At 34.9% G+C, this 12,768-nt stretch overlaps 1 protein-coding gene across 1 annotated transcript in view; it reads right to left on the bottom strand.

Annotated features, from left to right (window-relative positions):
• Positions 1 to 8,557: 8,557 nt before the first annotated feature.
• The window catches only part of LOC110116728 (NADP-dependent alcohol dehydrogenase C 1-like), a 67,007-nt gene continuing 62,796 nt past the window's right edge, over positions 8,558 to 12,768 (bottom strand). The window contains exon 3 of the mRNA XM_028695450.1: positions 8,558 to 8,961. Coding sequence (XP_028551283.1) covers positions 8,558 to 8,961 — 404 coding nt within the window. The remainder of the gene's footprint in view (positions 8,962 to 12,768) is intronic.

Raw genomic sequence — 12,768 nt, 5'->3', positions numbered from 1 at the left:
CTCTTTTTAGCCCCCACAACTAGGCGGAGAAGCCCCTTACAAAATCACTTCCCACCATCCCCCTGTGCGGCGGAGTTGCCGGTCCTTTGATACCAAGATCAATCTTCTTCTTTGGTGAACATACCTCGAGACAAGCCTTGAATCCGATGTACTAAGGTGCGAATCGCCCGGAAGCAACTGTGTGAATCCCCTCCACACTCCCTTGAGTTCCCCCTCTCACAGGATCTTCTCCTCTCAAACTCCACCCTTTCCTCTCTCCCTTTCAAGCTCTCTATTTTCAAGTTTCCCACACAAGAACAACAAACAATCACTTACAAAGTGCCTTGCAGAGCTTAAATAAAGCTCTCAAAACTAACTCATTAATGCAATGTGCCATTATCATCCAGGATTGATAACAAACGCTGAACGAAGTTCAAATATGAGAAAATCATCATGAATATCGACCTGAATGAAGCTGGACGATGCTAAATTCATCCCGGACGATCTTGCATCGGCCTGGATGAAATTCCCATTAATTGCTTTCCAACAAAACTGCCTGAGAAATTTTGGAAAAATTGACCTGGATTGCCAGGAATGATATTTTATAGTCTCAGGCGATATATACCAGGACAATAATCCAAAAATAAAATTTCCTAAGTAAATATGGCGCAGATTCTTGCTGAATTGAGCTGATCGTCCTGGCCGATACCAAAATTCGTCCAGGACGATGTGTTTCTTAAAAGACGGCCCTTAATTGAGGATGCCCTAATTAGGATTTCTACTTTTGTCAGATCATCCAGGACGATATAAATATCGTCCCAGACGATTACCAAAAATAGAAAATCTTTTAGGAACAACAAAAAATCTTCCAAGTTACAAATCATCAGATGCCACATCAAATACAACAGACTCAAGAAAGGAAAAAGATACCAAACTGACACAGACCTAGTCTACCAAATCTTGACTTGTTCCAGATTGCAGTCTGATCGTGTGACCTAAAATTTAGCACATAAGGCAATCACAGAGAAATAAGGAATGTTTACTATCATTCAAAATCATAAAAACCATTGATCCGCAATAATCTCCCCCTTTTTGATGATGCAAACAATTCAGTTTGAATTTTCAAAAAAAAGAATAATTCTCCTAATCTCCCCCTTACATATAATAACACTTAAAAAATAGGGGAGAACAAATATTTTTGTGTTTTTAGTTTTTTTTAAAATATAGATACAATACGATTACAGTAAAAAATTTCAACAATACGTTCTCCCCCTTTGACTATTATCAAAAAGAGAGGAGGCACAAAACAAAAAGCAAAACGAAAAAGAAAAAAAAAAAAAAAACCTTCCCTGATCTAGTGAAAAAACAAATTATTTCTTGAAAATGAGAAAGATACCCTTGGTTTAATAAAAAACTTATAGTAAATGAATTGACAACGCATAACCAGAAAGGTAGAAGAATTCATAAATGTTAATCTAAAGCTCAAGTCTTTTAAGTCTAAAATATAAAACTTTTTAATTCAAATATCCCATAATCAAGGAATATAACGGGAAAAAGAAACATTAATTTTCCAAACTCTTTCATAAAACATATCTATATAGAAGATCATATGCACGAATGTTGAATCAAGAACCAAAAATTTTCAAAGCACAAGTTTCAAAATATCAAGGGGATTTTCTTTAGAGTTTTAGTAGTAGTAAAAAAAAATTACAGCATATTTTTTTGTGGCTCATTTTATGCCCTTATCACTTGATGGCTTGAGCATCTTTTGATTTAATAACTACCTTCTGGGTTATATTTTTTTTAATTTGCGTCATTCGCATCTTTTGGTTTGCATCATTGCACTTTTTTTAATTATTTTCAAAAATATAGTGCTTTCTTTCTATATTTTCAAGAAACAAAGTAAACCCAAATTATTGATCAACACGAATAACTTGATTACAAGCAAAATCTTCATGATGTAGGATTCAAAACCAATCTTGCAAAAGGATTCCTATGCGATCAGAAAAGAATGTAGGAGATAAATAAAATCAGTTTCAAAATCAATTAAAATATGATAAGATTTTTGAATACAAAAGTTAAGAAATAACCTCTTAAGAAGAGAGAAAGAGAAACAAATTCATGAGTTCCCTTCCTCTGACTGTTTAGAGAAGTCAAACACAACTTACCAAGATAATAAAAATTAGGAAGTAGATTTTCCATTTTAAAAAATGGAAATGTGTGTGTGATCAGAGAAAAACGTTCATGAAAATAAAAATTTCAAAGAATAAACAAAACAAAAATGCAAAAATAAAAAAGGAAAAACACAAAACACAGACCAAAAAAGCCACGAAAGGCTCCTTAACCATTACTCTCTCTCTGGCTCGATGCTTCCAGAGACACGATCTTACCATGAGATTTTTGCCTTCAATTATTTCCCCAGTAAATTTGCTTCGCCTTGCCCTTTTCTGTTCGTAGAAAGAATTCTTAAATTAGGGCACTGATTTTTTCATATGTCCAAGCTTCCTACATTAAAACAAATAACGTCGGAGAAAAATATGGACATCTTTACCATTTTTTACCTTTTTTCCACTTTTGGTTATGCTTTGGTATCTTTTTGATTGCTTGATAGTCATGCTAATCATCACCAAACTTAAGCTCCCTCTTTCCATATCTTCAGCTTTTTAAAACAATCGTTTCACTGCATCCCAAATCTTGACCCAAACCTTGCTCATAGGCAAGGGAGCCAATCAAATTATCAAATAGAATATACATTCAAATCTTAGATTCATAATACAATACTTAGATCAAATTTATCCAGTAACGACATGAAGAATATTTGTTTAACTTTTCAAAAATTTGGAAAATTTTTCCTAAAGCATGTAATGATTTACAATTTGAATGAATCTGGTATACATGTCTGAGATCGTTTCAAAAGGTTTCATGGAAAATAATTCAAAATCATGCATTAAAAATTCAACTTGGATTGCTTGATTTCACTAGTGCCTTCTTATATGGTGTGCAATTTATCCCAAACTTCCTACCTGTAGTGCACGTGGATACTAACATAAAATCATCAGAATTTAAAGCACAGAAAAAGCAATTAAAGACTTTGCATTCAATTGAGCATTGAGTTTTTTTTCCCTGTTCCATTGACTAAAAGGAATATCAATTTTAATTCTTAATTAACAATTCGTGACGGTGATGAAATAACCAGTTAAAATCATATGCCACATGCGAAAATCAAATCGATTGCAAAAAAAATGACATGCGAGTTTTCCAAAATCAAATGATATATTTTCAAATAAAGAGGTCTGGTGATTGAATATCCTTCCGCAACATTACGATTCGAAAAATTAGCCATGGTCGAAATTCAAAAGTTTTAAAAAACTTATTTTTTATGAAAACTTGCTCTTGATACCACTCTAAAAGTGCTCAGATGGCACTTGAAAGTTTGCTTAGGATGTTAGGCCCTATAGAAACTGGCCCAAAGCTAATTAAAAAGAGGGTGAATTGGAAAACTTTAAACAAAGATAAACTCCAACCAAAAATCACAAAAAACAAAGTGCGGAAGAAAAATAAATGCGGAAGCAATAATAAGAAAAAGAACACACCGGATTTATAGTGGTTCGGTCAAGCCTTGACCTACGTCCACTCCTTGGAGGCACCCTCCAAGTATTGCATAAAACAAGTGTCTTCTCCTTTAGTCCCCACAGCTTAGGCGGAGAAGCCCTTACAAAATCACTTCCATCATCCCCGGTGCAACGAGTCGCCGGTCCTTTGACACAAGGAGATCTTCTTCTTTGGTGAACTTACCTCGAAGACAAGCCTTGATCTGATGGTACTAAGTTCAAATTTGCCAGAGCAACCGTGTGGAATCCCCTCCACACTCCCTTGAGTTCCCCCCCCCCCCCCCTCACAGATCTTCTTCCCTCTCAAACTCCACCCTTCCTCTCTCCCTTTCAAGCTCTCTATTCAAGTTTCCCCCATAAGAACGAAGCTACAATGGCTGCCAAAGACACTTACAAAGTGCTTGCCATAGCTTAAATAGAAGCTCTCAAAACGAGCTCATTAATGCAAGTTGCCGCCATTATCGTCCAGGATGATAGACAAATCGTCCTGGCCGATTAGTTCAAATATGAGGAAAATCGTCCTGAATATCGCCCTGAAATGAAGCTGGACGATGTCTAATCATCCCGGACGATCTTGTGATCGGCCTGGACGAAATCCCCATTAATTTCTTTCCAAAACTGCCTGAGGAATTTTGGAAAACTTGACCTGGATCGGTCAGGACGATATTTTATAGTCCAGGCCGATATACCAGGACGATATCCAAAAATAAGATTTTCCTAAGTAGATATGGCGGCAGATTCTTGCTGAATTGAGCTAATCGTCCTGGTCGATACAAAATCATTTAGGACGATGTGTTTTGCATAAAGATGGCTGCTTTGATGAGGATGCCCTAATTTGGATTTCTACTTTTTTCAGATCGTCCAGGATGATATAAATATCGTCCCGGACAATGTTACCAAAAATAGAAATCTTTTAGGGCACAATAGAAAATCTTCCAAGTTACAAATCTTCAGATGCCACATCAAATACAACAGACTCAAGAAAGGAAAAAAGATTATAAACTGACACAGACCTAGTCTACCCAATCTTGAGCTGGTTCCAGATTTCAGTCTGATCGTGTGGACCTGAAACGTTAGCACATAAGGCAATCATAGAGAAATAAGGAATATTTGCTATCATCAAAATCATAAACCATTGATCCGCAACAATAGTTACTGCTTATCTACAACTAATTCAAGTTTTTAATTATCTGAATCTTGGGGATTCAATGTTCCAGTTTTATGTTCTTTTCAAGAGTGCATAAAGGATTTGGAAAGGTTTACTATTACTAATCCATTTAAAGATAAGTTATATTATACTTTGTTATACTTTTCATGGAATAGAAGAAATAAAGTCAAGCATGGTGGTGTGGAAGATAGTGCTACTTTTATTGCTTCAAAAGTAATTAATTTGGTGGTCGCTTTTCACCTTAATAAGATCATGTAGAAAAATTGGGGTGTTAATCAGTCTTCCCGACTGTTTTCCACATCTTGGAACCATCCTCCTCCCGCGTGGATTAAGATTAACATTGATGCTTCGTTATGGAGATCTAATAAAGTAGGAGTTGGTGGAGTGGTTAGAGATAATAAAGGGAGATTCTTTTTGGCCTTTGGTTTTGGTTGTATACATTGGTATATTGAATAATTGGAATTGATGGCATTTAAATCCTTGAAGAAAGTTATGCAAAGGTGGATGTAAGACGCGGATGGCATTATTATTGAAGGTGATAATTGGAATGTTATCAAGTTTCTTCAAGCATCCTATGTAAATTCTGAGTTGAGGTTGGGGGACCGAGTGGTGGAGGATTTGTTTTTCTTTAAAGTATTCAATAATGTCTTATTTCAATATACTAGTCATAATGGGAATAAGTAAGCTGATTATTGTGCTAACTTAGATGTTTCTTTTGATTTTATTTGGGATGAACTTTTTTTTGAACAAAATGCAACCAACTGCAATAAGTACTAATAAAGGAAATACAAGCTCAAACTATAAACATCATATTCCTCCTTTAATAAAGAAAGAAACAAAGGAGGAACCTTATTCATACTAATGTCTTAATAAATAAAAGAACTAAAAAGAGCATAGTTAGCACATAAGTTTGCTAACTTATTACAACTCCTATTTAGATAATTAAAAATCACATGATTGAAGTCTTTGATAGAAGTAAGAGCTTTCATTCTCTGACTGCCACTAGATTTTTCCTCTTGAAGAAACATAATGATATTAGCATTGTCACTTTTAATTATGATCCCCTTATAATTGTACATCCAATTTTTTATCACCTCCTTAAGAGATTGAGTAGCTAAAAGCTCCAATCTAGATACATCCTAGTGAACACAAGCAAGATCAAATGCCAAAAGGAATCTACCTTTGTAGTCACAAAAAACCCCACCAATTCCAGCTTTATAAGATGATAGTAACGCTGCATCAACATTAACTTTGATCCAATCGGGTAGAGGAGGATGCCAATAGTTATTTGACAACCTAAAAGGTTGGTTAGCACCCCATATACCCGAGTTAAAATTAGCTCTAGAATGAGAAATTGAGGCATAGCTCATGGCATTAACAGCAATCACCAATGAAATTTCATCATTTTCCTTCATGAATCATCTTGTTTCTCACCTTCCATGAAAAGAAAACCACATTCGATATAAATTAACTAGCAAAGAATTCTGTTTAGACAGTCATTTACAACAATCTTCAAATGAAATAAAGGATGAGATAAAAAAACGCCACATATATTAAGATGTTGTAAAACTTCTAATAGCTTCTTACATTTAACTCCAACATGCTCAATGTCTTCAACATCATTATAGCTTCAGGACACCCATTTTCCCTTTACAATCTCCTATAAGATAGGAATTGATAAGTAGGAATAGCATAATGGAAAACTCTCCACCAGAATATCTCTACCCGTGGAATCAATTTAGCCTTTCTAATCCAAATCCAGTATTGAACTAGAGAATTATGTTAAACTGAATCTTCAAATACGAGTGCAGAATTTGACTTTCTTGTTGGAATATTAAATCCATCCTATTTTCTCCCAAATCTGAAAAAATATGTATTTGACATATTAGTTTCACAAGTTCAATACAAATGAATTTGTTGAGTTCATACATATTACAGTAGCCTTTTGAAATGAATTTGCCAACCAAGAAGTCACCATGTGGGAGAATAAAAGTTGGCCACCTGCATAAGCTTTTGTCCAGAACCCAAGTATCCTTGAATAAATCAGTTGACTCACCATTAGCAATGCTTCATCTAACAATTGGCTTTAGAGATTTACCTCCATCATATATAAGTTTCCAAGCAATAGATCCACCTTTCTTTGACGTGTCATCCATAAAAAGTGAACCATATTTTGGAAAAATAACTTTATGCAGCACGGAATCCATCTCTTGAATATACTTCCAAGCAAGCTTGGCTCTCAATGCCCCAGCTTTATTAGAACATGAATGAAGAGCTCTACCTCCCCACTTAAAAGGCTAACACATTACATTCCAATTCATATAATACATTCCAAATCTTCCATTCGTTTTATTCCAAATAAAATTTTTGCATAACTTATCAACTTTATCAAGAACACCTTTAGGGACCAAAGAATTTGTACAATGGAAGGTTATATAAGAGAGCAAAATTATTTTGACAAGAAGGATTTTGCCATCTAAATAAATAAACTTTCCTCCTCAAATATTTATCATACTCAAAGACTTATCAATAATAAATGGGAAATCCTCCCCTATTAGTCTCCTCAGAACTATTTTCACCCCAAGGTATAACAACTCTTTAACTGATCTAAATCCCATAATTTGAGAAATAGATTTTTTATTCCTTCAGCTAACATATTTGCCAAAAAACATACAAGACTTATTAACGTTAACTCTTTGCCCTGTCCACCCACAAAATTCATCCAAGATAGCTTAAATTTCCTTAACTACCTTTAACTTGGCTTCTGAAAAGATAATAATGTCATCTGCATACAACAAATGAGAGATCCTTGGCCCATTTGAACTCACACAAATTCCAATAGATTCTCCTTTTTGTCTAAATGCATTAGATAAAAGTTGTGAGCAAAGACGAAATTAAAATGGAAACAAGGGGCAACCTTGACGGAAGTCGCATCTAGTTTTGATATAACTTGAAAGATTGTCATTAATCAATAGAGTGGATCTTGGCTCTTGGATGAATTCATAAATTAGCTTAGAAAATATTGAAGGAAACCCAAAATACTCCAAAGCTTTCACCAAGGTAGGCCAACCCATAAAATCATAAGTTTTCTCCATATCTATTATGAAGGAAACAAAACCTTTAGATGATTTAGAATATCTGAATTTATGAAAAACCTCTTGAGCTACCAACAGATGACCAACAATGATCTCCACTTCAAAAATGTAACTTGCTCTTTAGAAATCAATTTAGGGATAATGGAAGACAACCTGTTCATAAGTACTTTGGCCGCCACCTTAAAAATTGTGTTGCACAAGCTAATGGGTCTATAATTTGAAGGAACCAAAGGGTTGCTCACCTTAGGAATTAGTACAATAAGAGTCTTCTTCCAACTGGAATCCATATCTCCCGTCATAAAGAACAGATTTACAGCATTCCATAAATCTATTTTAATAATGTTTTAATAAGATTTTATAAAGGAGTAGGAAATATCATCACTACCCGGAGCAGTCTTATTGCCACTCTGCTTGATCACAACCTCCAATTCTTCTAAAGCAAATTCATTGCTCAACATTCTTATATCTCCATCCTCTAAACACTTCCACGGATAAGGCCAACCTTCAAGTACAAAATTCCTATCTTTCCACTTCTCCTTGAAGAACCAAAATAGAACTTCTTTAATTTGATGCTGATCCTCCACCATGTCTCCATTTTCATCTTTAATTTGAAAAATGTAATTAGAATTTCTTCTTGCAAAAGCATAAGATTAAAAGAATTTGGAATTACAATCCCCCTCCTCCAACCACTTAACCTTAGCTCATTATCTCCACCAAGTATTCAATCGAGCCAAGGTAGAGTTGAGTTCTCCCACCTTAACTTTGAGAGTCCAGCTATCAACATCCAAAAGGCCTCCATTATTAGCTTCTTTTACTTGAAGCTCCTCTATTTCCTTCAATAGGCATTCCTTCAGCTGAAATAAAGTTTTATGATTAGCTCTCCAATAAAACAATGCCTTCAAAGACTTCTTCATCTTGGAATTCAAGATTTTAGACAAACTACCAGCCAAATTCTTCTCCCAAACTCCTCTCACCACAGCAGCTGAAGCTGAGTTGGAAGCCCATACATCTTTAAATTTGATTGTTCTCTTAATCCTAGGATTGAAATCTAGGAGATTTAATAAGATTGGACAGTGGTCTGATGCAACACGAGGCAGGTGCCTAACCACTATACGATGAGAAGAGCTTAATGTAGCTGAATTCAAAAAATATCTATCCAATCTCTTAAGAATTTGATCAGCAACAATTTTGTTGTTACACTAAGTGAACCTTGGTCCAACATACCCAATCTCATGAAAATTATTACAAGATAGAAATGTCTTCATTTCCTTATGACCTAGGGAAAATATTTTCCCTCCCCTGTTATCCTCCTTGGAAAGTAAACAATTAAATTTTCCCCCTATTATCATAGGCAAGTCCTTATAAGAATAAAATTCTAACCTCTCCCACAAAATCCTTCTTTTATAAACATCCTTATTCCCATATATTGAAGCAATCCTCCATCTCCCTTTATTAAGAACATCCAACTCCCAATAACAAATTGAAGAGAGGACTCCAAAACATTAAAAGTCGCAATGCTAGACTTCCATACCAACAGAATGCCCCAAGATAAACCTTCTGATGAAACTTGAAAAAAATCTCACTCATTACCAATTAACAAATCAACATCCCTTCTATCAATAACAGATGATTTGGTTTCCAACAAACCCAAAAAAAAAAACGCACCATTATCCTTCACAAACTTCTTGAGATATAGAGAAGCTTTCTTTTTCCTAGCTCCTCTACAATTCCAAAAAGCTATAGAAGACATCATTGAATCAGAGGGGATGAAATCCCCACTTATATTTTTGATCACCATCCACTCTCCTAATCCTAGGAGCCAAGTTAATAGGACCCAATCCTTTGAGTTGCTTAGAACCTTTCTTTTTCACATTAGAAGAACCACCTTCTTTGCCTCACAAATCACCATTCAACGCACCCATAATATCTTCATACTTACTTCTCCCAGTTTATTATTCCCATCCAAACTGCTAAGTGACGTAGAAACAACTTTCTTTGGGATAACCAATTCTTCTTCCTCAACCAAACCATCTAAGACTTTCAATTTTCTTTCAGTAATAGAAATAACAAATGTATTAGTAAACATAACCTCTTTGATTTTTGAAGCCAGTAATTCCTCTGAAAGTTCCTAAATCAAGTCTAAAACTAGAGCATCATTTTGAACTTATTTCTATTATGGAACTGAGCTTCTAGCAGGAACTGAAGGATAGACTTCAGTCACTCCCTGAAAAAGCTCTATAAAACCTCCTTCAGTTGAAACCTTGATACCTTCTGCTTCTTTTACATTAGAATTGGGATTCACTAATCCAGGTTCCTTCCTTATAGTAACCTCCACTAGACAGGGATTAATCCTCCTAAGAATAGGATTTTTAATCCTCCTTTTCCATAATTAACATGAACTCATGGTCCATAACCTCTTTTGTCATCACAAAAACCTTCAACCACAACCTTATGAGCAGCTTTGGGATTATCTTCCACCACTAGAATTTTTAAACTATCCACTTGTTTAGAAGCATTAACCTCCATTTTATTCTCTTAAAAATCCTTCTTGAAGTGCCCAATCCTACCATGGTTGAAACAAAAATTGGGAAGTCTTTCATATTCAATCTTCTGAAATAATTTCCCAGAGCTTCCCTCCACCCAAACACCTAGTGGCAATTTAGCATCATACTTGATGCATACACAAATTCTCCCAAACTCCCTTCTTCCCCACTGAAACATGTTTCCATCAACCAAATATGGCTTCCCAACCATAGATGCAATTTTGTAAACATTTATTTCATTCTAACATTGTAATGGGAGATTTGGCATCATAATCCAAATATGAGTAATTAAACCCTTTAAGGAGGTATGAGAAAAGGTTGGCGACCATTTATTAATTCCAATGATATGCCCATTAACATACCAAGGCCTATTAGAGAATACTAATTCCGAAGGCTCTGTCTCGTAAAATGAACATAGAACCCAATCCATACCAAGCATTGTGAGAGGGAATCTATCAAATTGGGACCATTGCCTTCTTAGTTCCAAACTAATCACTGGAAAAGGAGCATTTCCATCAAAGGACTTGATCACTAATAAATTCTGAAGCTTATTAGAATTCTCCATTTCATTATATAAATGTAGTTTAACGGATAAACCATCATAATAAAAGCTATCACTAAAGTCTAAATCAAGGACTTTTATGTTTTCCTTCTTAATCTATGCATTTTATTGTGAAGTACTAGATGGTCGAGATGGAACTGCTGCAAGACCACCAACACAATCACCCAGATCTTCTGAATTACAATTTCGAACCTTTATCAGGTCTGAATATAATTCTTTCACATATTCATTTGTTTTGCAAGGACCTTCACCACTATTTCAATCATAATAACTTCATCAACTTGATTAACTTGTGAGCTTATTCCTCCCAGATGAACACAATTGGAAGCCAACCCCCAAAGACTTTACGCACATAACTGTCATTTTTAACTTTATCCATTACAATCAAAGACTTTGATGAATAAGAAGCAGCCACATTATACACTGACTCGCCTCTAAAATTTTGAATCTACCCAGATTTGAAATGGATTTTAACATTGTATTCAACTATCACATTCTTTCCCTTACCAGTAACTTCAATATCCTTCTTCAATGACAACAAACCACCTTCATTGATGATTAATGGCATTCCACTTTTAAGCTTTAATTTTGTACCTTGAGCAAAGCCAGCTATCCCGTCACCAAATACCAGTTGACATAATGAGAATGAACGAACGTTTCCTGAAGGAGGATGTCGGACATTTAAAGGACCACCGACCAAAGTAGGCCGGTAACCCTCAGCCACCGTCAGAGTAACCGTGAAACCCACAAAATCAAATTTGAAAAACCAGTAACTTTTACATAATTTCTTGTACCTTCTCTCTCTTAATTCTCTCTCTTCTTTGGGATGTACTTAGTGATAATAATATTCCTCCTTATTTTGTTTCTTTGTTAAAGGAGGAATGTGATAGGTTGCCTTTTCTTTAAGTAGTTTGTATCTAGGTTTTTTGTTCTAATACAAGTTGCATTTTCTTCAAAAAAAAAAATGAAATTCCATATTATTATTTTCAAAATACTCAAAAACATTATCAACTATTATAAACAAAAGGTTACATGGCAAAATCACAAAAAATTGAGAGAAACTTACATTTTTATTAATTTTGGGTGATTAAATTCATAAAACACAAAATCATTAATATAAAGGCATGATTCAAGTTACCTGCCACAATTAGAAGAAATCTCAAAATACATCCAATAATTAAAAAACTCTAAACCACTTTCTCTCTATTATCTCACTCTCTCCTCTTTCTCCTCTCTTTCCTTGTAAGGCGGGCATAATGGGGGAGGTGGCTAAGGTAATGTGTTTAATAAATGGATCAATATATTTTATTAATTTAAAAATCACTAACTTGACCTATCACCATGGAACTAAACTTCTTAGTATTGCAGTACTAACTGCATCAAACTCGATGCCATGAAGGAGCTACTCAGCACCACAGCACTCGCTCTAAGTCTACTTTTCTATCCAGAAACCCACGAGCTCAAAGTTGGGGTTCCACTCCTCTTATGTAGTAACACTCTCAACACCACTGCACAATCATCAAAAAGTTTAAAATGTCCCATTCACCCCACCATTTTGTGTGTCATAACACTTTCAATCTTCACTACATCTATTACCTTCACTCTCAATTAATGGTACCCATACCACAAATCTACCTTAGAAAATTTTGATGCACCTTATAATTGATCAAAAAATAATCTATCTTGGGTAGTGAATATTTATTTTTATTGTCACCATATTCAATTCCAAATAATCAATACACATTCTCAGAGATCCATCTTTCTTTTTCACGAACAATACAAGTGCTCTCCATGGTGATCCACTCAGTCT

The sequence above is a fragment of the Dendrobium catenatum genome, unplaced genomic scaffold (genome assembly GCF_001605985.2).
Source record: "Dendrobium catenatum unplaced genomic scaffold, ASM160598v2 fragScaff_scaffold_637, whole genome shotgun sequence".
In the NCBI taxonomy this organism is placed as follows: Eukaryota; Viridiplantae; Streptophyta; class Magnoliopsida; order Asparagales; family Orchidaceae; genus Dendrobium; species Dendrobium catenatum.
Note: the sequence above shows the minus strand (reverse complement) of the source record. Positions and strands in the feature narration are given on the sequence as shown.